This window comes from Pleurodeles waltl, chromosome 6 (assembly GCF_031143425.1).
Source record: "Pleurodeles waltl isolate 20211129_DDA chromosome 6, aPleWal1.hap1.20221129, whole genome shotgun sequence".
NCBI lineage: Eukaryota > Metazoa > Chordata > Amphibia > Caudata > Salamandridae > Pleurodeles > Pleurodeles waltl.
The window spans coordinates 52,883,107-52,910,425 of NC_090445.1; the positions used below are offsets into that span (position 1 = coordinate 52,883,107).

A 27,319-nucleotide genomic window follows, 5' to 3' on the forward strand; every position below is an offset into this window, starting at 1 on the left:
AGATCTCTCTGGCTGAAGTGGCTTTATGCTACGCACATCTCTCTATGCATACCTTTCTGTCATGCTGACGTTTTGGATTATATCTCTATTCCTTACCTTTTAGAAGAGTCTTGAGGTTTCCCCTTTAGGTCACTTAGCATATTTAGATTTAATTAGCTACAAATGACTAGGCAGGAGGATAGCAGTTTGAACTTTGATCATCAAGTACTTTTTAACATCTATTGTATTGTCACCACTGAAATATTGGTGCGCTTTATGCTTGTTCGATTTAACCTGATTAGGCACTTTGATTAGCCTTTGGTGATGCTGTACTTATATACTGCATATTTCTAACACTTATTTAAGTAAGTCTGACTTCGAATTTGGAAATAAAACTTTTAAACCTATTTCCTGCCTCCAAAATTCAATGTGTGACAAAATAGGTTGCACAGTTCATTGATTGAAGTACTGATGTGTTTTTTCCTCACTCCTTGAAATCCCTAAAAAGATTAATCATATCGGGAAAACTAGTAAATGGGTCAAAATGCTTTCACAATACTTATTTAAATTCCTTGACCATAAAGAGGTAGGGTTTTCGAAATGTTAGTGTCACTTATTAGTATAACGATGACATCATTGGACATCCCACCACACAACCCTCCGTCTAATAATGACATCACATAAATTCATAGTACATTATTTCAAATGCATAAAATGGCTTTTGAATCAGAAGATATCATGAGAAATGCATGTCATCACATTAATCCCAGCTATACATATAATGAGGCCAGGTTAACCTACCAAGCATATCTTTCATCAACAAACACACTTGTGCAGTGAATTAATTACTGTTAGTTACTCAAGCAGCAGCTGAGCACTGCATTCAGTGACTTGTTGGCAATCCTCTTCCTACTCAATGATCTGTTTTGACCTCTTAACAACTTCAGTTGGAAACTTACCCAAAGGCAGTGGGATGAATCAGAAAGATCTGCAAGTCATAGTTTTTCTGAATTGGTAAGCACTATGCCAATAACAGCTGTATTTATAAAACCTCTGGTGGTGAAGCTTGCAGGGTTCCATGATGGCTGCCTTCATATTTGGCACTGGGGAGGAACTATTTTTGGGGCCATGTTAGTTAGTGGGTGCAAACTATGCAGTGAAACCAGCGGATAGGGATTCGCAGAGGAGACAACACTGCTGTTTAGAAACTTTACCTCTGCGCGGACTCGCAACTCTGACACATTTTTACAGATGTTCTGCAGCTGCCTGATGGTAAAGATGATTCTCAGAACCAACGGTATCTTTGTATGGTGGCACAAGCATTGTGGTAGCTACCTTAAGCATTAAGGTGTGCATCCATTGCACTATTGTGGGCATCCTGGCCATTGTAGTCGCTATCTTTGGCATTATGGTTCTATTATTCCTGGCATCTTGTAACGCCTCATGGCATCTGAAAGATATCCTTAACATTGGGTGGTCCTTAGTCTTCATTGTTATCACCACGCTCATGTAGTGCTGGAAACTTCAAGCAATTGAAGTGCTGAAGCAGATGTCAATAAGACAACGATTACAGAAGGAGTGTGTAGGAAGTTGGCTCTGTATGTACTATTTCAAAGTAAGAAATAGTATGCACAGAGTCCAAGGGTTCCCCTTAGAGGTAAGGTAGTGGCAAAAAGAGATAATTCTAATACTCTATTTTGTGGTAGTGTGGTCGAGCAGTAGGCTTATCAGAGGGTAGTGTTAAGCATTTGTTGTACACACACAGGCAATAAATGAGGAACACACACTCAAAAGACAATTCCAGGCCAATAGGTTTTTATATAGAAAAATATATTTTCTTAGTTTATTTGAACAACCACAGGTTCAAGATTTACAAACAATACTTTAAATGAAAGGTATTTCACTCAGGTATCTTAGGAACTTTAAATCATCACAATAGCATGCACAGTTTTGGCAAAAATGGCAATAAGCTATTTTAAAAATGGACACAGTGCAAAAATCAACAGTTCCTGGGGGAGGTATGTATTTGTTAGTTTCACAGGTAAGTAAAGCACTTACAGGGTTCAAAGTTGGGTCCAAGGTAGTCCACTGTTGGGGGTTCAAGGCAACCCCAAAGTTACCACACCAGCAGCTCAGGGCTGGTCAGGTGCAGAGGTCAAAGTGGTGCCCAAAACACATAGGCTTCAATGGAAATAGGGGTGCCTCGGTTCCAGTCTGCCAGCAGGTAAGTACCCGCGACTTCGGAGGGCAGACCAGGGGGTTTTGTAGGGCACCGGGGGGACACAAGCAGGCACAGAAAGTACACCCTCAGCGGCACAGGGGCGGCTGGGTGCAGAGTGCAAACAGGCATCAGGTTTGCAATAGGATTCATTGGGGAGACCCGGGGGTCTCTTCAACGATGCAGGCAGGCAAGAGGGGGGCTCCTCGGGGTAGCCACCACCTGGGCTAGGAAGAGGGCCGCCTGGGGGTGGCTCCTGCACTGGAGTTCGGTTCCTTCAGGTCCTGGGGGCTGCGGGTGCAGTGTGTTTTCCAGGCGTCGGTTCCTTGAAGCAGGCAGTCACGGTCAGGGGGAGCCTCTGGATTCCCTCTGCAGGCGTCGCTTTGGGAGCTCAGGGGGTCAACTCTGGCTACTCACGGGCTCGCAGTCGCCGGGGAGTCCTCCCTGTAGAGTTAGTTTTCCGCAGGTCGAGCCGGGGGCATCGGGTGCAGAGTGGAAAGTCTCACGCTTCCGGCGGGAAATGTGTGGTCTTTAAAAGTTGCTTCTTTGTTGCAAAGTTGCAGTTTTGGTGAACAGGGCCGCTGTCCTTGGGAGCTTCTTGGTCCTTTCAGATGCAGGGTAGTCCTCTGAGGCTTCAGAGGTCGGGGGACCCTGGGGGAATGCGTCGCTGTTGCAGTTTTTCTCTAAGTGGGGAGACAGGCCGGTAGGGCTAGGGCCAAAGCAGTTTGTGTCTCCGTCTTCTCTGCAGGGCTTCAGGTCAGCAGTCCTTCTTCATCTTCAGGTTGCAGGAATCTATCTTCCTCGGTTCTGGGAGCCCCTAAATACTCAATTTAGGGGTGTGTTTAGGTCTGGGAGGTTAGTAGCCAGTGGCTACTAGCCCTGAGGGTGGCTACACCCTCTTTGTGCCTTCTCCCGGTGGGGAGGGGGCACAGCCCTAAAAGTCAGAGTCACCTCAGCTCAGGACACCTTAGGGGTTATCCTGACTGGCCAGTGACTCCTCCTTGTTTTTCTCATTATATCCTCCAGCCTTGCTGCCAAAGGTGGGGGCTGTGGCCGGAGGGGCGGGCATTTCCACCAGCTGGGATGCCCTGTGGCGTTGTAACAAAGGGGGTGAGCCTTTGAGGCTCACCGCAAGGTGTTACAGTTCCTGCAGGGGGATGTTAGAAGCACCTCCACCCAGTACAGGCTTTGTTCCTGGCCACAGAGTGACAAAGGCACTCTCCCCATGTGGCCAGCAACATGTCTGGTGTGTCGCAGGCTGGCAAAACTAGTCAGCCCACACTGGAATTCGGGTATGTTTTCAGGGGGCATCTCTAAGATGCCCTCTGGGTGTATTTTTACAATAAAGTGCACACTGGCATCAGTGTACATTTACTGTGCTGGGAAGTTTGATACCAACTTCACAGTTGTCAGTGCAGCCATTATGGTGCTGTGGAGTTTGTGTTTGACAGACTCTCAGACCATATACTCTTATGGCTACCCTGCACTTACAATGTCTAAGGTTTTGCTTAGACACTGTAGGGGCATAGTGCTCATGCACCTATGCCCTCACCTGTGGTATAGTGCACCCTGCCTTAGGGCTGTAAGGCCTGCTAGAGGGGTGACTTACCTATGCCACAGGTAGTGTGAGGTTGGCATGGCACCCTGAGGGGAGTGCCATGTCGACTTAGTCATTTTCTCCCCACCAGCACACACAAGCTAGCAAGCAGTGTGCATGTGCTGAGTGAGGGGTCCCCAGGGTGGCATAAGACATGCTGCAGCCCTTAGAGACCTTCCCTGTCATCAGGGCCCTTGGTACCAGGGGCACCAGTAACAAGGGACTTACCTGGATGCCAGGGTGTGCCAATTGTGGAGACAAAGGTACAGTTTAGGGAAAGAACACTGGTGCTGGGGCCTGGTTAGCAGGCCTCAGCACACTTTCAAATCATAACGTGGCATCAGCAAAGGTAAAAAGTCAGGGGGTAACGATGCCAAGGAGGCATTTCCTTACAGAGTGCTTTGATGTGTTTGCTAAAAATAAGATAATAATGTGCAGGACAAGCAATACCTGTATTGGCTTTACCGCCGCGGTCAGAATAGCCCTGGAAGCACCGCCAGCCTGTTGGCGGTGCTTCCGTGTCCCTCCACCCTGGCGGTCCATGACCGCCAGGGTTGGAATGAGGGCCTTGGTCTTTTGGGTCAGGTACATCAGCAATATTTTCTGCATTTGGAAGGGAAGTGTTGAGTCTGCACTGCAATTTATTACTATCCTCAATGACAATTCCCTCAATTTGAAGTTCACTTGTGAAATTCAGTCGGAAGCTTTTGAATTTCTTGATGTAAGAATCTTAATTGAAAATGGTAAAGTGAAAAGCATCTTATTCAGAAAGAAAACTGCAGGGAATAGTTTGCTCCATGCTAGTAGCAATCACCCACAGAATTTGTTAAATAGTATCGCCCATGGGGAATTATGGAGAGCTAGGAGAAACTGCAGTTCAGATGCAGCTGTTTGGAAAGAGACTGAAATGATGATAGAGAGATTAAGGAAAAGGGGATACCCTGAGTCCACTATTGAAAAAGCTTTGACTAAAGTGAGTCAAGTCAAAAGAGAGGATTTGTTGATGGTTGAAAGGGTCAGTGTAAAGGAAAGTGAACGCATTAGATTTATTACAACCTACCAAAACAAAACAAGGGAAGTTAGAAAGATATTTCAGAAATTTTGGCTGGTTTTGAAAACGGACAAAACTTTGGTCAAAACAGTGGATGAATACCCTAGATTCCCCTTTAGGCGAAGTAGGTCTTTGAAGGATTCATTGAGCCAATGTTTGATACTACAAAGGGAGACCAGTAAACCTATCAGTGGGTTCTTCATTTGCGGGAATTGTAAAGCTTGTAAATACAGTTGTTATAAAAGAAACATGCATCCTGCAATTCTGACTACAGTATGTATGCTTTACAGTGTCCATGGAACAAGTTCTAAGGGGGTAGCACAATTCATGCATCAAAAAAATGAGTGTTGGAGCATATGAGGGCAATATTACATGATGACAAGAACTATCCTGTGGCAAGACATTTAAAAATGTGTCACGATCAGAATGTGAAACTATTACATTTTTTAATTCGGGACAGAATTCTATAGAGAGAGAGAGAGGTGGTAACAGAACGTTGGAATTTAGAAAACTTGAGTTGAGACTATTCATTAGTTTGAATACTCAACATCCTGTTGGACCTAATAAGGCCAAAGAACTGGCAGTACATTTAGCTCAGAGTTTACCATTAGGATACTTAAGTTGGTTCCTTTATGGTTTCTTATTCTTATGTTTTTTATTCTTATGTTTAAGTGCCTCACGCTGATTTTGGATATACATTGAATTTTAACTGTTGTTTTTAATTACAGGTGGGCTGTACAATTCTAGAGTTTGTTACTCAGTGGGACTTTATGATATTGGATAAATATTTTCCTGATGATGAATTTGAAGAGCAAAATAGCTGTTATATGCTTTATTATAGCCATTCGGGCTTTAACAAGAAGTTTCTCTTGCATGAATTATGAACATGAAATAAGTGGTTGTTTTTGCAAACAAGTCTGTTTTCAGGAGTGGGTGTTAAAATCAGGAGATGGAAACAAAATGAGGTCATGCTATAAGTTGAAGTCTTTACGCCTATTTTGGGTGGATGTTTGCAATGTAGTATTATGGGGGTGTTAGGTCACTTGGAAATTATGGAATTAGGGTTTGTAGGTAGCCCACATGAGCTTGACACCAACAAAATTAAATGAAAAACAATAAAATCATAAATAGACAATTCATTTTTGATAACATTAAAAAAAATTATTAAACTGTTGATTTGCGGGTTTGAATCCCCATTGTAATTTAAATAAGTATGGCTCTGACAAATGTACATGGAAATACATTTCAAGATGGCCGATTTGCTGTTATTGAAATCACTGCGGATTGTCATGGTAGTCCATTGTTTGTGTTTGTATAGTTACGAGTAAATGGCAGATACATTGTAATTGGTTTGCCGTTTATCAAGGAAACTGAGATTTTCCAAAACGGGTTGGGTGTTTTGCTGCCTTTGAAATAAAAAAATGTTTTGCTTCGCAAGACATATGTGGCCTTGGCTGTTCTTTCATTCAGGACTTAAGATAGGAGGAGTCACTTAAAACTTGAAAAGTAAACTATCAACAGGATTTTTGGGGGATCGCAACCTCACCAAGGCCATCCGCGATGGGGCTGGGAAAACGGCGGTGTATATACACACATATTAACTAGGTAGTTATAGCTAGGACCTAGATTCTATAGAAAAAGCGTTTTTTGACTTGCCTATATCACATCAGCTGCTGTCTGGAATGTTTTGGGGTGATCCCTCAAGTAGGGGCCGATAAAAAGGGGGGCTCAACAAAGGTGCGTTTCCAATGTTAATTCCCATAGATAGATTTTGAACAGGTCTACAGCCTGTATCACTGGATGGAACTACACCAAAATTGTCAGAAAGATAGCTCTTGGTCCAGATAGCACCCTTTGTATTATTTAGTGTAAATCCGTTCAGTAGTTTTTGAAATATTAAAGAAAAAAAAAATATATATATATATATATATATATATATATATATATTTATATATATATATATGTATATATATATATATGTATATATATAGAGACGTGAAGGTTCTGCAGACTCCTCTCATCTCATACTGAGATCTGATTGGCTGCGACTTCAACAAGAAGTGTTGGCAGCCATGTTGGGACTTGGCTTCAGCCAAGTTCCTGAAAAAACGATGAAAAACAGGAAAAGGGGCTAAGATAGGGTCACCCTGACCCCTTAGCTCTGGTGCTGGGGTCCCAGAGGAACACCACAAAGAGCAAAAAAGCATTTTTTTATGTGGAATTTTCACAGGAGATGCAGCCACCCGGCTCCCCACAACCCTTGGGACCACCACCTTCCCACGGCTTTAAACAATTGTAATGAGGGAGTTGCCCGCCACCCACCCCACCACCCCAGAGACCGCCACCTCCCCAGGGCTTTAAAGAAAACAAAAGCGGGGATGCCGCCACCCCCCCCCCACAGCCTCAGGGACTGCCACCTTGAAATACTGGATTTCAATAAATCTGACACAGGGAGGCCGCCCAGCCCATCACCTCCCCGGGGCTTTAAATAAATCTAATGTGGGGGGGCTGCCAGGCCCACCCGCAGCCACAGGGACAGTCACCTCCCTGGGGTTTTAAAAAAGTATACCAACGGGGGCTTTAAACAATTGTAATAGGGGTCCACTTCCCCGGGCTTTAAAGAACACTAATTTGGAGGGCCTCCCTGCACTCCCGCAGCCCCAGGGACCGCCACCCCAAAATATTGGCTTTCAATAATTCTAATGAAGGGAGGGAGGCCCTGCTTCCCCCCCAACGGCCCCAGGGAAGGTGCCCTCCCTGGAGCTTTCAATAAATGAAGTGCAGGGGGCTGTCCAGCCCCCTTGCAGCCTTGAGCACCGCCACCTCCCTGGGGCTTTAAACAATTGTAACGCACCCCCTAGAGATCCTCTAGGACTGTCCCCTCCCTGGGCCGGCTCCTGCTATGTCCCAGGGTGCCCCCTTGGTGGAAGCACAAGTTATAGTTACCTTAGTGCATGAGTTATAGTTACTCGAATAACTCTATGTGAATTTCTATGGTTTTGTACGTTTATAATGTGAACCTAATGACAACAAGCCTATAACCTTTGATTTTTTTAATTTAATTTCTATGTTTTTTTAAATTGTATTTCCTAATTATAACGTCCCTGTAACCTTTGTTTCTTTTTAGTGAATATATATATATATATATATATCCATACACACACACACATACACATATACATTCAAGCATATATATATATATATATATATATATGTATATATATATATATATATATATATATATATTTTATTTTTTTCTTTTCATTGAAAGCACCAAAGGTTACAGGGATGTTATAGTTATGTTGACGTTTTTACCCATACAAAACCATAGAAACTATAACTGCTGAATTTCTGTGGGTTTGTATGGGTAAAACGTCACCTTAACTATAATTACCTGTAACTTTTGTTTTTTTCAGTGAATTTCTATGGTTTTTTAAATGCACACGTTAATATTTGTGTCAGGTTGCAACAAGCCAATCAGTGCCTTGGTTTTCCCCAGGATCCCAAGGGGATCCTCGAACCCATGGATCAAAAAAACAAAAACAAAGGGCAATTATGTGCCCATGAGGGGTTCCTAAGGGACCCCTCCATGTGTCCTATGGGGTCAGTATACCTGTATTTGTTTTTACACTGTCTCCTTCAAGCCAGGCAATGCGAGAAAAAAATTTCGACAGCAACTTTTCTGTCAGGTGTTTGTCAGCCAATTAGGGCCTTGCTTTTACTACGAATCTGCGTAGGAAACGAGGAGGGTCAGAGGAGGATCCAAGGAGGATGCACATCCCTATATATACAAATTTGGTTTTCATTTGAGAACTTGAAAACTAATGAACAGATTTACACCAAGTATCAAAAAGGCCTCTTTTTGGACCAAGAGCTATCTTTCTGCCAAATTTGGTGTAATTCCATCCAGGGGTTTCGGTGCTATGGCTGTTCAAAATCCCAATGGAAAAATGAATGGGGAAAACTTGTTTTGGGACCCCCACTTTATCTTGCTTGATGAATCACCCCGAAACTTTCCAGACAGCAGCTGAAGTGACCACCATTGTCTTTTGGAATATTTCTTGAAGATTCGTCAAATTGCTCCAAAGTTATTAGCAAAACAAAAAAAAAAAAAATCTATAGAAGCTAGGTCCTAACTATTACTACCTAGTGGCAACCACCACTAGGTATTATATATATTTATATATTCAATTAACAAAATAAACTTAACACACATCCTCCTCAATTACCCTAATATTCCAACAACAACAACAAAAAACTAATGAAATTAATAATGTTAAAAAATACATATTACTTACAAAATAATAACACTATAAATATCCATTATTATAAAAAACCAGGACATAAGATAAATAATTATTATTCCAATCAAACAATAAACACATTCAATTATCTAACTACCCAATCAACAAATAAGAAACACTGTAAATACATTACCAAATCAAAAAACAAAACTAAAATAATTAAACATACTTACCATTCATATAAAAACAACTTATCACACAAAAACTACTCAACAAAATAATGAAAAAGGGTATTATGTACAATAATTGTTAATTATTAAAAAACAATGTAAAAGCCTTAAAACAATATTGCTACATTCAATATTCTGTCCCACGATATTTGTGCCATCAGAATATTTTTGACATAAAATTAGTGTCAAATCATATTGTTGAAACAACAGTTCCTTGAAATAACATCTAGCTGTTAAAGTTCTCTGTATCCTGACTGGTATCTCAGCTCTCTGAGATCGGACCTTAAAAATCTGACTCCTTGGCTAAAAATGTATCTCCTGTACGGAAATGCCTCCTTGGCCTGGTTACCCCCTGACTTTTTTCCTTTTGCTGATGCCAAGTTATGATTGAAAGTGTGCTGGGACCCTGCTAACCAGGCCCCAGCACCAGTGTTCTTTCCCTAAACTGTACCTTTGCTTCCATAATTGGCACAGCCCTGGCACTCAGAGAAGTCCCTTGTAAATGGTACCCCTGGTACCAAGGGCCCTGATGCCAGGGAAGTTCTCTAAGTGCTGCAGCATGCCTTATGCCACACGGGGGGCCCCTCACTCAGCACATGCATCCTGCTTCACAGCTTGTGTGTGCTGGTGGGGAGAAAATGACTAAGTCGACATGGCACTCCCCTCAGAGTGCCATGCCAACCTCACACTGCCTGTGGCATAGGTAAGTCACCCCTCTAGCAGGCCTTACAGCCCTAAGGCATCGTGCACTATACCACAGATGAGGGCATATGTGCATGAGCACTATGCCCCTACAGTGTCTAAGCAAAACCTTAGACATTGTAAGTGCAGGGTAACCATAAGAGTATATGGTCTGGGAGTTTGTCAAACACAAACTCCACAGTTCCATAATGGCTACACTGAAATCTGGGAAGATTGGTATCAAACTTCTCAGCACAATAAATGCACACTGATGCCAGTGTGGAATTTATTGTAAAATACACCCAGAGGGCATCTTAGAGATGCCCCCTGAATACCAATCTGACTTCTAGTATTTAGGGGCACCCCAGAACCCAGGAAACCAGATTCCTGCAACCTGAACTAAAAAGAAGGACTGCTGACCTACAAGCCTGCAGAGACGACGGAAGATGACAACTGCTTTGGCCCCAGCCCTACCGGCCTGTCTCCTGACTCGAAAACCTGCAACCAGTGACGCATCCAACAGGGACCAGCGACCTCCAAAGCCTCAGAAGACTGCCCTGAACCCCAGGACCAAGAAACTCCTGTGAGCAGCCGCTCTGCTCAACAACCTGCAACAAACTTGCAACTTTTCTACAACTTCAAAGACCTCACTTTTCCGGAAGCGTGAGACTTTGCACTCTGCACCCGACGCCCCCGGCTTGAGATCCAGAGAACCAACACCACAGGGAGAACTCCCTGGCGACTGCGACCCCGTGAGTAGCCCAAGATTACCCCCCTGGATCCCCACAGCGACGCCTGCAGAGAGAATCCAGAGGCTCCCGCTGACTGCGACTGCCTGTAGCAAGGGACTCAACGCCTGGACCACGCACTGCACCCGCAGCCCCCAGGACCAGAAGGAACAGAGCTTCAGTGCACAGGTGACCCCCAGGCGACCCTCTGCCTAGCCCAGGTGGTGGTTGGCCCAAGAAGCCCCCCTGTACCCTGCCTGCACCGCTAGAGTGACCCCCGGGTCCCTCCATTGAAACCAATACAAAACCCGATGCCTGCTTTGCACACTGCACCTGGCTCCCCCTGAGCCGCTGAGGGTGTGTTTTGTGTGCCTACTTCTGTCCCCCCTCAGTGCTCTACAAAACCCCCCTGGTCTGTCCCCCGAGGACGCGGGTACTTACCTGCTGGCTGACCGGAACCGGAGTTCTCCATAGGCGCCTATGTGTTTTGGGCATCTCTTTGACCTCTGCACCTGACCGGCCCTGAACTGCTGGTGTTGTAACTTTGGTGTTACCTTGAACCCCCAACAGTGGGCTGCCTATATCCAGGGACTGAGCTTTGTAAGTGTCTTACTTACCTCACAATCTAACCAATACTTACCTCCCCCAGGAACTGTTGATTTTTGCACTGTCTACTTTTAAAATAGCTTATTGCCATTGTAACAAAAACTGTATATGTCATTGCTCTAATTCAAAGTTCCTAACTTACCTGTGTGGAGTACCTTTCATTTTATGTATTTACTTCAAATCTTGAACTTGTGGTTCTAAAAATAAATTAAGAAAATATATTTTTCTAAATAAAATGTATTGGCCTGGGGTTAGGTCTTTGTGTGTGTTCCTCATTTGTTGCCTGTGTGTGTACAACAAATGCTTAACACTACCCTCTGATAAGCCTACTGCTCAACCACAGTACCACAAACTAGAGCATTAGAATTATCTAATGTTGCCACTATCTTACCTCTAAGGGGAATCCTTGGACTCTGTGCACACTATCTCTTACTTTGAGATAGTATATACAGAGGCAACTTCCTACATCTCCCAGTTCAAAAATTGACCCTAATAATGGGGACTAACATGCATATTTTAATGCTTAGCACACCAAAATATGCATATCCCAGGAATTATCGGATCTGCTTTGCCAAAATTAATCAGAGAAAGACCATTAACCACCGGACTCCTAACTGAGATATGTGTGGTAGCAGGATCTACCACACACCATGCAATTAAATATACCACATGTCATGAGTGCCTTGATAATATGATACAAAATCGTGCCCTAATGCAATAAAGACTGAACTGCATGTTATTTGTACAGGTTTCAATCCAACGTTTTAGAAAATTGTATCTTAAAATTTATTATTTAGCCAATTTCTTACAAAATATTCTTGGGGGGGTTGGACTTACAAAAAACCTATATGGAGGGCTGAGGGTGTTTAAAAGACATTGAATGACCGAAAACTGGAACATTGTCTTAATTCATTTCACTTTTCTTTTTCAAAATATTTTGGCAAGTTGTGGCACGTTTTGTGTCCGTGCCGCTGGGGATGGCTGGAGCTAGCAGCTTTCTCAGTTAGCCAGTTCGAGTCCCCACAGCCAGTGATGGTGTCATAATAGTTTCAATATGTTGAGAACCACCCATGGGGTCTCTGCTCACCCCTTTGTTTCCTTATTGCAATTCTGGGCATAGATTATGCCTCGGCCCTTTAACAGTTTAATGTAACACACCATCATACTAAGCCACTTGGATTACTGCAACTCCCTTTTTTTGGGGGATGGATATGGGCCTAATGAGGAAATTGCAGGGGGTCCAGAATGGAGGGGCTTGACTAGCTTTAGGACTCCCACGATTCTCCTCTGCTTTCTCAGCCTTAAAACTCTTGCATTGGCTTCCAGTGGGAAAAGGGTTCTGTCCAAGTAACTGCCCTTTGTTCTAAAGCAGTCAATCATATTGGCCCAGACTACTGCTCACAAAAAGTCACCAATTATGTACCCACGCTCAGTTTACTTTCTTCTGAGGTATGGATTTTTGTTCTGTCGAGAACGAGGCAGATTCGCTTGAGTAGCACTGGATTCTCAGTTAGAGATGTAATACTTTGGAACAATTTGCCATGTACTCTTTGGAAAATTATTTTTTTTACTACATTTTAGAAAGGCCCCGAAGACTTGAATTTTCAGGAATTAGGGGCCATATGTGCGAACACTTTTTCCCATAGACACAGAATGGATAAAAACCTTTGCTACATCTGGCCCTAGGACTCTTTACCTGTGAGTAGTGTGGAATATTACTCTGGTGCCAGGACACCTTTCCGGGTATTTGTTTGCGCTTCAGAAATGTCATAACATAACGTAATGTACAGTAACATAACATATCATCACATAGCCAGTCATCAGTATCGAGCAGTTCTTTACAACAGGCTAGGATTCGGGGTGTCAAGAACTAGTAGTCAGAATGTGGAAGCCACAGGGATTTCATCTAGGAAAGGAGGTTCCCACGTGCTGATAGTTGGTCTTAAATCTGACTGTAGCCTCCCTACACTGTCTATTGACCGTTACGTCTGCAAAATGTGAAACAGATGAAAAACCCACAACGGAATTGGCACAAATGGTACACAGGGTGGTCTAGAAATGTGTGTCACAAGAGTGTGCCTCTGGCACTTCCTTCCACTTGTGGCATGGGGCATCAGAGGACAGTGTCGTCTTCTCAGTCTGCACCAGGTCACAGCATCACTTACCTGGCTCCCGGACATCTTCGGTCAGCTCGATGTTCAAATTCAGTTCTTGGCAGGTATTGTTCTCCACCTGCATCATGTTGTACAGTCGCAGAATCTGAAACCGACAGAAAAGGACAAAATTAGCCATTGGTGTCACACAGCAGAGTCCTAGAACTTCTGGTATTGTGGCCATGTAACACCATTGCCAAAGCCGACCACGTTTTTTATATACATCAGCAGTTCAAAAGACAGATCTGCTCATGTCCCTTCCCTTCTCATGTCCCTTCCCTTAACCATCAATGCCAGAGCCGAGCCATCACAAATACCCTCACTTCACCTCCAGTGCTAGAGCTGGGTCATTTGGCATCACTTCCCTTCATCACCAGTGCCAGAGATGGGCCTACCTCTATCTTCCCATATACACTCACTGGGCCCTTATACTGGTCTGCTGGGGACCAGCAAGTACACATATCATTAAGTAAGAAGAAAAGAAACCACGGCACATCACAGGTACGTAGAGCTGTCAATTTATTCCTCTATGGTATTTCGGGAAACACATCACTTTTTCAGTAAGGCAAAGATGGCCATGATGTCAAAGAGCCAATACAATTCTCATGTTCGGAAAACAACAGCCGACACGTGCTTCGTCAGAATTGACTTTTTCAAGGCTGTGGACATATACAGATGGAGTACATCAGTCACACGTATTGCTGGTATCATCAAATGCTACAATGCAAGTGTGATCTGAGGTAGAGAAAAGTATTAGTGGCTGGAAAGAGGCCCAAAGTCTCATTTGATAAAATGATAGCCCTTCTGTGACCCCAGTGAAGGTGAAAACATACCTATAGGTGGTGTGTGAATAAAGTTAACTACAAAGGTGCCAATAATAACGTGAAAAGATATGTGTTGGCAGGCAGAGAAACAATGAGAGTAATAAATCCAAAATGCAAGGAGAAAGAGGAGAGGAACGAATAAAGCCCCAAAATCCATTACTTATGTTGAAGATTCCAACTAAGTTCCGCGTGCAATTGAGATGGTAAATGGAGGACTTGTGTCCCAAAGAAGGAGACATCTATGCATGCAAAAGAGAGAGGCAAACACACCTCCAACTTTTGGAAATGTCAAGTTGCGTAGTTAAATTCCAATGGTCAAAATTGATTACGGAATAGCATGGCATGAATCAGAATAGGGAGGCCGAAGACCATGGCATGAATCAGAATAGGGAGGCCGAAGACCATGGCATGAATCAGAATAGGGAGGCCGAAGACCATGGCATGAATCAGAATAGGGAGGCCGAAGACCATGGCATGAATCAGAATAGGGAGGCCGAAAACCATGGCATGAATCAGAATAGGGAGGCCGAAGACCATGGCATGAATCAGAATAGGGAGGCCGAAGACCATGGCATGAATCAGAATAGGGAGGCCGAAGACCATGGCATGAATCAGAATAGGGAGGCCGAAGACCATGGCATGAATCAGAATAGGGAGGCCGAAGACCATGGCATGAATCAGAATAGGGAGGCCGAAGACCATGGCATGAATCAGAATAGGGAGGCCGAAGACCATGATAAGTCTGAGCTGTAGACGGGGAAAGAAATCATGTGGAAAAAAGGAAAGATAAAGGGAAATAAAAATGGAGTATAATTGAGGCCAGACTCTGAAAAACGAAAATCAGCAGATTCAAGCACGATTAAATAGCTTTCAAAAAATATATATACAGTAGTAGAATTAATTTAAAGAAGGGATAGGTAGGTCTATCCCCCTATTTAAAAAGGTACATTTAACCTTTTAGGAAAGGGATATGTAAATATATCTAGCAAATATTCTCGTATCTCTTTAAAAGTGAAAAACACGGAATTTGAAAGGCAGAAAAATAGGTAAAACGTTCAGAAGAATGACATTTATTATGACTCATGGTTGTTATGTTACGCGGGGCTAACAATTATTGTGCAAAGTAAAGCGCACGGCCGCTTACATAAGCGTGTATCGTGCCGATACACCAAGAGAAAGCCGTTATTGTAATAAAATGTGTCTCTAGAATGGTGAAAAACAATGAATCTGGGAGAAACTGACTGCGGTGGAAGATTATAGAAAAGTTAGGTCACAAGACTAGGAGTAAACTTGAGAAACACGGGCAGACATCCGCATATCTGGGTGTGTGTCGTGCCCGACCGTTTAGGGGAGACCGCTGCGCTAGCGTATCTCTGGAAAAGTACAAAAGAAAAAGAATATCATTAAGGCGGCCTTATGAATTTTCATGCACAACTCTAGTTCCACCAGAATACAGTGACAGCACCCTAGCTCCGAGAGATGAGCCTGAGGAAGAGAGTGAGCGCCTACCCAAACTGCAGCATGGAGCTGAGAAAGGTGGATCGCTAAAGGGAGTTTGGGAGCTAACCTCACCTCTAATTTATATGCTGCCTAGCAAGCCGAGTGCAGAGTTGTTTTCAGGAGTATTGTTCACCTGTTCCATGACTCTTGGCTTGAAGCCTGGCTGTATACATGGTATTGACAGAAGTGACATTCTATAATAGCAAATTGTACAGTACAACATAAATTACAGCTTCAAGGTAGACACTGTCAAGACACAATGCTCACAGAGTTCATGGGTAAGCCTAGTAGTACTGGTTCTTAAATAAGGGTTGACTGTATTTTCATAGACCTCAATACTGTAGGTAAAATGCATGCACAATGCATTCACAAGCTGGTGACATCATCAATAGGTTCAATCAGAAACCTTACATAGCCCTAAAAGCAAGCACGTGGCATGTAAAACCTTAAAAAAAATGTCAATGCCTCCGAGATCTGCTGGTAGTGCTTTACAATGTGAGTAGGTCTTTGTCCTGTTTTCCTGATCATAGATCTTACAAGTAGCAACATTGATTTTAGGAGGCTCTTAATGTTACAAATTGACTATAATGTGGCGATTGATAAGCAAAATATTACTGGGCATTGCCATGCACTGCCTTGGCTGTCAACAGAGTTTTACATTTCATGCACATCTCCATAAGTAACCAATGCAATCTATGCCATGCTGGAGAGATGTGAGCTTTTCTTGGGATAACAGCCACTTCTCTGGCTGCTGAGTTCTGAAGTACTTGTAATTTCTTCATATTGGCTACAGATGACCCCTCTAGTGTTGGAAAGCAGAATACTGGTAAGGGCAGGTAAATCCCTACACTTAGCAATCGGCCTCTAACCCCTAATATGGTCCAGTTAGGTCTCAATTAATTAAACCCAGCTCAACCCTTGGTAACTTGGCAACGAGCGACAAAGCTTAACTTATGAAAGAAGTGAGTAAAGCATTCAAAAATCACAATACAGTAAATAAGTAAGACACAAAACACAATAAAAATCCAACACCAATTTATAAAAATAGAATATATTTTTATTTTTAAAATGACACCAAAACGATTACAATTCGATAAAGGGAACCGGAGAAATTAATTTTATTAAAGAATTAATGTTTTCTAGCGCATTGAAGCTAAAAGAGCCAAACTGGTCATCTCGGTCGCACTTCACCGGGGCAAAGTCAAAGTTTGAGGTCAACCGTGATGGTGCCCTACTTGGCTACAGCAAGCGGGAGACCTCTGTCAAAAGTTTATCTTTGGACTTAGGCCCTCATTATGAAATCTTTACCGCCATCACGCCACACGGGCAGCCTAAACGACGCCGGCCCTATTTTGAGCTCCCCGCTGGGCTGGAGGGCAGGAATAGTGTTTCCTCCCACCGACCCAGCAGGGAACAGGCCCTTAACATTGCAGCAGGCTCCTAATGGAGAAGGCGGCAATGTGGTGGTGCAGAGGGTGCAGCAGCACCTGTCGCGCATTCCACTGCCTGAAATTGAGGCAGTGGAATGCGCGACGGGGCTGTGCATGGGGGCCACTGCACTGCCCATGCCAAGCTTTTTTGGAGCTTTTTCCTTCTGACGGAGGTCAACCCTCCACAGCAAGCCAATTTCGATGCAAGGTTGTCGGATCACCTTTCCAGGAGCCCTCGGTGAAATCCTGGAAGTCTGGGGCTCTGGAGCTTTTTAGCAGGATGAAGCTGCAAGTCAGGCCGGATCGCAGTTGAGGTAAGCCTGCTTGACTCACTATGGCAGGTCAATCCGTTGAGGGAGTCCACAACTTACCCCAAGGTTCCAGAAGCTCTGAGTTGCTCCTTGAGGGTTAGGACTCCAGCTCCCAGAATGCACCTGGCTAAAACTCCAAAATGACCACTGGACAGTGGTCAGCTGGTCAGTTCCTTCAGGATTTGATTTGATACAGGGGACTCTGGTTAGCTATTTTTCACCTGTAGCAAGCAGGGAGCCCCTTCGTGAACCAGTAGAAGCCAGGCAAAGTCCTTTTTGTGGTGAAGCCCAAGTGTGCAGATAGTGCAGTCCTTCAGAGTGTAGTTTCCAGGTGCAGGTCAGGCGTCCAACAGGGCAGTCCATCTTCTTCTGATGTTGTTCTTTATACAGATCTGAGGTGTGGGTGCAGGTCTGCCATATTTATCCTTGCTACTGGGGTGAAAAGAAGGAGGGAGGGCTGACTGTCCAATCACAGGTAGGCCACCACCCTCTTGGATGACCACTTCCTGGGAAGTGTGGCAATAATCAATCCCAGGGAGCAACATTCTTTAAAAAATCCAAAAGGGCTGAAACTGAGTTCTAGTGGTTAGGTCTAACTGAGTCCACCCACTGGTGTGGCTGAAAATCCACAACACACCCCTTTCCTGCCCTTTCCTAATCTAATCAAGAAGACACCTGGTTGTCTGTCTGGATTTGTGTGAAATGGGGGAGGTCCTGAGCTGCTCCAAATGTCCTTTCCTTCTTTGAAGACCAGTTTGGTTGCTCTCCCCCCATCCTGTTTCACCATCTGCTGAGGCAGATCTCCTCTCCCTCAGGGGGAGGGGATCTCCTCCCCCCCAGAGGCTGGGCAGTCAGAGAAGGGCACTACCGAGCTGAAGGTGGCAACTTTCAGGTAGAGTTCTAAAGCTCTTTCCCTGAACTAGTTATATTAAATTCAACAATGGCAAGTTGCTGGATTTAATATTACAATAAGTGTGACACCCAACTTGACATATCTAGCACCTTTGGATACATTATTAATTAAAATAAAGTCTCCCCATTTTAGCCCATTGAGCCTATTCACTACAATGAGGGAAAAAACGAATTTGGCTATTTTTCCTCACCAGATTTTATAAAACAATTTTTATAAGGTCCATGCATATAGTTACATAGCACCCAGCCCTAGGGGCATTAGGGCACACCTTACCTGACATATATGTACAAATAAGGTAGTTTAAGACTTTGGAAGTACTTTTAATTCCAAAGTTGAATTTGCATATAACTTTACTTTAAAAGCAGCCTGTCTTTAAAATGACACTGAACACCTCAGCAGTGCACCTATGGGTGCACCACCTATGCCGTGGTCCCAAATCCTACATGCCATACCATAGACTAGGGATTTATAGGTAGGTTGACATAGCCAATTATAATTATCCTAATTTGCATACTCATTTTACACAGAGCACAGGCCCAGGGACTGGTTAGAAGTACCCAGGGCACCATCAGAAAACACCAGAAAAAAGTGAAAAATGGGGGCAAAACGTTAGGGGGCTTCTGAAATCAGTCCAGTTTTCTCACTCAAGCCTCCCCCCCCCCAGTAACACATTTCCATAATTAAGTCAGGATCTTATCAGGACCTTGATCACTATGATTCTGTCTGGTTTAGTCAAAAGGACTCTTTCATAATATTTGAAGGTGAAGGTTTGAGATGATGTTGGTGGCACATTTATCCTTCTGATGGATACTTATACCTGCAGATTCCTTACCTGTAGAATAACGTCAGGCATCAGACTGGGTCTGGAAGAAAAGAAGTTTCTTACCTGTAACTGTTGTTCTCCAGTATTGGTATCTAATGTCCATCCTATTTCATCATCACTGGAACAACTTCTCCCGCATGTGCTCTAATTAGCAAAATCTGGCTTAGCTCACTCTTCTATGAAAGTACACCCCCAGCCATCTCCCGATTTAGAAGTTTGGGTAAATTACCTCCACTATGGTCTAGCAGAGTGATCAAGTAATTTCTCAAGGGCCTTTTCAGAGTGTTTCCTCCTATAAAGAAACCTCCTCCTTCTTAACCCGTGACCTGCTTTTGAGGTCGGGAGAAGATCCCCACGCTGCACAGTTCCACTGGACTGCGCCTGTGTCTTTTTCCCCGCCCTCGCTACTGCTGCGAGCTCGAGGCCCTCCTCCACCCGCAGGCCCCTGCCTGCACCTCATCCCTGGTGGCTAGTGGTGATCAGTAAGTATTGTGTGTCTACCCTTGTGTCTGTGTGTCCCTTTGTGCCTTTATACTGTTTTTTTCCTCTTTGTTTTCGCCTTTTTCCTCTGGTTTTCTGCCTTTCACGCTCTCTCTTTGCCCGTTTTTCCCCCTGCTGCGTCCCCTCCCCCCTCATGCACCCATTCGTGCTTTGCTCCCGCCTCCCAGCTGCTCCTCCCTCCCACCTCTCCTTCTTAATGCTGGCGCGCCTGAGGCAAGCCCGTCTGCGCCCATCCGCGCCTGGACCGCGCCCAGCGCCAGACCCACTGGCACCCGTGACCGCCACGCCGCCGACGCTATTATGTCGCCAACACTCTCCATGCCCCCAACATGGAGCCGATCAACCACCTGCTTCCAGGCATCACCTAAGCTCATCTACAGACCATTCTCCTGCCGGAACTTCAGCTTCACCAGCCCCCGAGCTGCTGTCCCACCCGCCAGAGCCAGACACAACCACCTCAGATGCCTCCTGCTCAACACCCGCTCAGTCCACAAGCATGCCATCGAACTCTGTGACCTTCTCAACTCATCCTCCCCGGACATCGCCTTCCTGATGGAGACCTGGATGAACCCATCCTCGGCACCCGACAGCGCCATAGCCATTCCGGACAGCTACAAGATCACCCGCAGAGACCGCACCAACAGACCGGGAGGAGGGATTGCCATCGTCCAAAGGAACACCATCACCAACACTGAAGACACCTTCAGCACCCCCGAACACATGCACTTCCAAATCCACATCAATCCCAAGACCACCCTCAGAGGCACCCTCATCAACAGACCCCTTGGACCCTAACCACAGTTCAGTGATTCCATAGCCGACGTCGTCAGCACTCAAGCACTTGCGTCTACAGACTACATCCTCCTCGGAGACCTGAACTTCCGCCTCAACAACACCGATGACAGAAACTCCACTGCCCTGCTCGACAAACTCGTCAACCTCGAACTCAAACAGCTCGTCATGTCACCCACCCATTCTGCCGGATACGCACTTGACCCCATCTTCTCCGCCAGCAGCCACGTCACCTTCAGCCACACCACCGAACTTCACTGAACCGACCACCGCTGCACGACCAGCTGATCTCCACCCTCGCCTGAGCCCCACCAGCTGACACCACTCACACCAACACAGCTGCCCACAACCTCAGGCATTGGATCGACGACTGCGCCAACACTCTTGTCCCAATCAAGAAACACCCCTACAACCGCACCATCAGAAAGGCCACCTGATTCACCGCCGACCTCCGGGCCTCCAAACAGACTTGCCGAAAACTCGAGAAGAAGTGACGCCTAGAACAGACTCTGGCCATCCACGTGGCCCTCAAGAACGCCATTCACAGGCACAACCAGCTCATCTGGACCGCCAAGAGATCCTCCTTCAAGGAACGCATCAACAACAATGCGCACAACAGCAAAGAGCTCTCCAACATCGTGAAGGAACTCTCCAACCCCAGGTCCAACGACATCCCACCTTTGCAAGACCTTTACGACTCCCTTGCCACCTTCTTTCACCGCAGATCCACGACGGCTTCAACTCCAAGACGCCACCGGCAGTCCCCAACACCTCAGACCCACCGCCCCCCAGCCACACCAACCAGATCCTCTCCTGGACCCACGTCAGCGACAACAACACCACCAAAGTCATGAACACCATCCACTCCGGCTTACCATCAGACCCCTGCCTGCACCACATCTTCAACAAAGCAAGCTCCATCATCGCCCCCCAACTCCGGATGATCATAAACAGCTCCTTCTAGAACGCCACCTTCCTGGAAAGCTGAAAGCACGCCAAGATCAACGCCTTACTCAAGAAACCCAATGTGGACCCAAAGGACCTCAAAAACTACCGGCCCATCTCCCGGGACACTATCCCAGCAAAGGTCATCAAGAAGATAGTCAACAGGCAACTGACCCACCTCCTTGAGCAAAACAACACTCTGGACCCATCTCAATCCGGTTTTCGCAGCAACCACAGCACCGAGACCAACCACAGCACCAAGACCGCCCTCATCGCCGCCACGGACAACATCAGGATCCAGCTGGAAAAAGGCAAAACTGTGGCCATCTCAGCCGCCTTTGACATGTCTGCCACTACACCCTACACACACGCCTCCACAGCACAGGGATCCGAGACAAAGCCCTGGACTGGATCACCTCCTTCTTCACCGGCAGAACCCAGAGAGTCCGCCTCCCTCCTTCTGATCTGAAGCCACCAAGACCATCTGCGGCTTACCCCAAAGATCTTCCCTCAGCCCGACCCTCTTCAACGTCTACATGGCACCTCTCGCCAACATCATCCGATCTCACAACCTCAGCATCGTCTCATACACGGATCCTCTCCCTCACAAGGACCTCGCCACCGCCAAAACCAACCTCCATGAAGGAATGATACCGTCGCCAACTGGATGGAGAACAGTCGCCTAAAACTGAACTCGGACACGACAGAGGTCCTCATCATTGGCCCCACCCCCTCTGCCTGGGACGACTCCTGCTGTGCAACCACACTGGGAGCGGACTGACACCCACCAACCACATACGCAACCTGGGTTTTATCCTAGACTCATCGCTCTCCATGACCCAACAAGTCAACACTGTCTCATCCTCCTCTTTCAACACCCTCTGCATGCTCCGCAAGATCTACAGGTGGATCCCCACCGAAACCAAAAGGACGGTCACCCATGCCCTCGTCAGCAGCAGACTGGACTAGGGCAATGCTCTCTACGCGGGAACCATGGCCAATCTCCAGAAAAGACTACAACGCATACAGAACGCCTCCGCACGCCTCATCCTCGACATCCCCGGCCGCAGCAACATCTCAGCACACCTGAAAGACCTACACTGGCTCCCTGTCAACAAGAGGATCGCCTTTGAGCTCCTCACCCACGCCCACAAAGCACTCCACAAGGTCGGACCAGCATACCTCAATGAACAACTCACCTTCTACACCCCGAAAAGACAGCTCCGATCCGCTGACCTCGCCCTCGCCACCGTCCCACGCCTCCACAGGACAACAACCAAGACCCGGAACACCCTCTGCATCCACTTACAGCAGACCAAGGACCTGTTGAGCTTCAGGAGACACCTCAAGACCTGGCTGTTCGAGTAGTAGCAGCTCCCCCCATGAATCGCCTTGAGATCCTCGCTGGTGAGTAGCGCGCTCTACAAATGTACTGATTGATTGATAGTGCTTGGGCAAATAATGACCATCCACAAAACAGACCTAAAGTACCTGACCTGGAAGACAGCACTTCTACTTGCACTCACTTCAGCACAAAGGGTCAGTGATATTCATGCATTCACAATTAAAGAGCCATTTCTGCAATTCGAACAAGACAGTGTGATGCTGAGAGCCAATCCTACATTCAAACGAAAGGTTCCTTGGGATTTCCATTTGAATGTGCCCATAGTATGGAGAACATTTTTTGCTAACCCCCTAACTATGGCAGAAAAATCTTTAAATAAACTGGACGTTAAAAGATGTATCAAGTTCTACCTATAAAGAATTCGACAATTTTGAAGGGCGGATCAGTTATCTGTTGCTTATGGAAACATTAATAAGGGTGTCCCAGTTTCCAAACAAAGGATAGCTAGATGGATTGCAGCAGCCAATCAGTTCTGCCAAAGACAAGCCAGAAAACCGTTGACAAGTAAAGTCAAAGCTGATTCTACCAGGGCTGTGTCTACTATCACAGCTCTCTTTGCAGGTGTGCCTATTCAACAAATATGTCAAGCTGCAACATGGACCAGCAGGCACACCTTCACACAGCATTATTGCCTACATTCCTATGACAATAGTGATGCAAGTGGGGGACAAGCAGTGCTGCCCATCTATTTTAATAAGGTGAGCTATGTCTAAATGTATTTCCTACTATCCGCTATATTCTGATTATGTTATTATTTGTGAGTGTTTTACCTGCTAAATATCCTGATAACTATTCTGATTCAAGTGACATAAATGCTTCCCTTAATATCTGGGTTAATGTATACCACTTCTGTTAGAAAATGAAGTCACATTGTGTTAGAAAATGAAGCCTCTATGGTGAGTGTTCTAGAGGGTGCTGTCACCTGATTGGCTGAAATATGGTTCTTATTAAATGATAAGGATAAGCTATTGAAGGGAATGTTTTTTTAACATTAACTGCTACATATGTCATTGACTACTACCTTATATGGTACTGTGGGACTCTCACCTTGACGACAGGGAACGATTCAAGCAGGTGAATCTATCAAAGATCCAGTACTGGAGAAACTTCAAAGTTCCAAAGTCACCGTTAGGGCGTGCTGACTTTGTACTGATGCCACAAGTGATATTAGATGGTGCCACCAAAGCCCTCTAGATCCACTCAGCCCCCCACTTCCTCTGGTGCAACAAGATCACTTCTCTTTTTTCTGCACCTTAGACGTGGATTCAGAGCTCACTTTCTGCAGAAAGTTGCACGTTTGTCACACATACAAAATTGTCTTTAGAGCAGGACAATGTATCTTCCCAAATGTTTGGGCATAAAGCCCTATAGGAATTCCAAGGGACAGATGCCTATAATGGAATCGATTTGTCTATGGTGCTTAGGGTCGGCCCATGAGTCTGGATCCTGTGATTGCTTCTTTAGTGTGCAACCTAAGGCTATCAAGGAGCAAGAGGCCAAGTTGTTCATGGTTTGGGCCAGCGATGACAAGCAGATGCGTCACCACTTGATGTCAGGTTCAAGGTCTCTTTCCAAAAAAAAAGTGGAAACACATGAAACACAAAAACATGTATGAGGTAAGTCACCTAGACTCCCCCATCTCTCACAGAATCTTCTTCCTCAGAGCCGGAGTTGTGATGGAGCCAACAGAAATTCCTCCAAGCCTCTGTTTCAGCCAGACTCAGCCCCGGAGCTGTCTAAATCTCCACAGGCACACCACCAATGCTACTTGAGTCTTCGGCATTGACTCCATTTCTGGTGTTTTTGGTGCTGGCTCCCACTTACTCAGAACTGCCACTGCCAGGTTTGGACCCAACAGCATTTCGCAATGTGATGTTCAACATATTCACCATGGCCACGGCTCCACCCGCCACACCCTTGGATGCCATATGGCTTATCCATGTCCATATCCTTGACACCAGTGCTGTTTTGCGCCAGACTATCAGGATCGGCACCTGCTCCTGCTTTCACTCCAGCACACAGCTACACCACTACTCAGACATCACTAGCTCCACCACAGAAGCCACAGAAGTCACAGACACCGCCACCTCCATTTCCTTCAGTGTTGGTCTTGGAGTCGCTGGCACCACCTCCACTATTTTCAGAGCCTTCACCTCAGATAGGATCCAGAAGGACAGCTCAGAGGCTCTTGGAACAAGAGGCGCACAGGCAGAGGATACATGACCTCTATGGATTAGACCCAGATCCCCTTACCCCTATGCTTACAGGGATGATGAAGATGAGCACCATGATTTCACAGGCTTATACTCACCAGTGAGCTGGGAACCTCACCAGATATGGAGATGGAAGTCCCTTACGGACCACCAACTCTGGAGATCATGCAATTTCACTTGATCGTCAACAATTATTTGAGGTACTGGATCTACAGCTGTGATTTGTAGATATCAAAACTAACACCCTCTTCTTCTGTCTCCAGCAACCTCAAAACCACTGCTTCCCTTCAATGAAGCCTTGATGGAACCAGTCATGGCAGCCTAGGAGATGCCCACCACAGCAACAGAAGTAAACAGATTGGTGGCTAGAATCTATCGTTCTGTACCAAGGGGTCCTGCCCTCCTCTCTGGGCCCTGTAACCAGCTTGGTTATTCAGAAATCTTGCTCCCTGCAAGTGGCAAGTACCTTTCCTTGAGTTCCCCCAGACAGGGAGTCTAAATGACTTGAATCAATGGGCAAAAAGATGTTTTTGGCAGGTAGCATGGCCTTGAAGTCCTGAAACAACACCTGCCTTCTAGCAGGATATATGTGACATTAGCTAGTTAATTACTCCATATGTTCTGGAGGAAATGAGGGGCTCATTTCTTGAATGCCTCACACAATATGCACTGCAGATTCTGTGGCACGTTTCATGGGGACCTTCATTTCTGTACATAAACATGCCTGGCTTTGGTTTCCATTCTTTTGTCCAACGTGCAGCCCAACCCGATGGACCGCCCATTCAATAAAACTTGCCTATTCAGGGACAAGCTGATGCTGCCTTAATATGTTTTAAGGCAAGCAAGGCCACAGCCTGATCCCTGAGACTCCAGCAGCCTCAATCCCTGAGGGCCTATTGTTAATTTTGGCACCTTTGAGAGTTTCCCCGGGATTGTCCTTTCATAAATGCCAGCCCTGTACTCCCATCAGAAAAACTTGCATTTTGTGGTGAGTCTGATGCTTTAGCAGTTTGTGGTACTCCCATTTGGTTTGACATCTGAACCACAAGAGTTTGGAAATGTGATGGTGGTGGTCCATTTCAGATGGTTGGGCATTCTCATCTTGCCATACCTTAACAACTGACTGATCAAAGACTGGTCAGTGAGGATGGTGACACATTGTCTGCAGTCAACAGTTTCATTACTATTCAATCTGTCCTTTGCAGTCAACAGGCTCAAATCTCAACTGGAGCACTCTCAGCACCCCAAGTTCATAGGATTGGTTCTGGACATTACCCTTCTCTGTGCCTTCTCTCCTCAAAGAATCCTTGATATTCCAAAAGATGGTCCCAACTTTTCTGGAATGAGCTCGAGTTCCAATCCTAAAGGTCTTGCTTCTGCTTGCTTTCTGCATACTACTGGTCCTGAATGCGCAATAGCATATGAGGGCTCTGCAGTGGTGGCTCTGCAGGCAGGGTTTCTAGCACGGGGTGACCCTCTGGAAACCACTGTGGTCTTGCTAATCCCAGCAGCAGATGTGGCACGTGGGGGTACAAGGTGAAACGTAAGAGTGGGATGCCCTTCAGTCCTCTTCTCACTGTGGCCACAATGGTAACGGATGCCTCCATTCTAGGGTGAAGGGCTCATCAGGACAATCAGGAAATCAGACGTCTTTGGTCTCCAAAGTAACAGGTGGTTCACATCAACCTGCTGGGACTGTGGGAGATTTGGCTGGTGCAATAGGGCTTCCTCCCCACTTTGCAAGGTCAGTGCAGTCAGATTTTGACAGACAATATGACAGCGATGTAGTACATGAACAAGCACAGAGGAGTAGGGTTTTAATCCCTTTGCCTCAAGGCACTGAGACTTTGGTCTTGGGCACACAGCTAGGGAATCTATTTAACAGCCAGTCACATGGAGGAGGGTCTCTAAATATCAGAGCTGACAGTGTAAGCTGGCATCATCTTTGCCAATCACCAGTGGTGTCTTCTGTTAGAGGAACTCAAAGGCATCTTTGCCCAGTGGGACAATCCTAGGGTGGACTAATTTGCCACCTCAGAGATTGTCAACGCCAGTGTCGCGTAGGCTCTCATTATTCTAATGAGACTACTGGATTTTGAGCAGCAAGATGGTCCACAGTGAGGGAGACTGAGTCTGTCCCATGGTGGGTAACACCTGTCACTCCAAATCTGGGTA

General features: G+C 45.6%; 1 protein-coding gene across 1 annotated transcript in view; it reads right to left on the bottom strand.

Moving 5' to 3' along the window:
* Positions 1-27,319, bottom strand: part of LOC138301475 (complement C4-like) — a 685,953-nt gene that overhangs the window by 127,509 nt on the left and 531,125 nt on the right. The window contains exon 33 of the mRNA XM_069241987.1: positions 13,500-13,593. Within this exon, the coding sequence (XP_069098088.1) occupies positions 13,500-13,593 (94 nt within the window). The remainder of the gene's footprint in view (positions 1-13,499; positions 13,594-27,319) is intronic.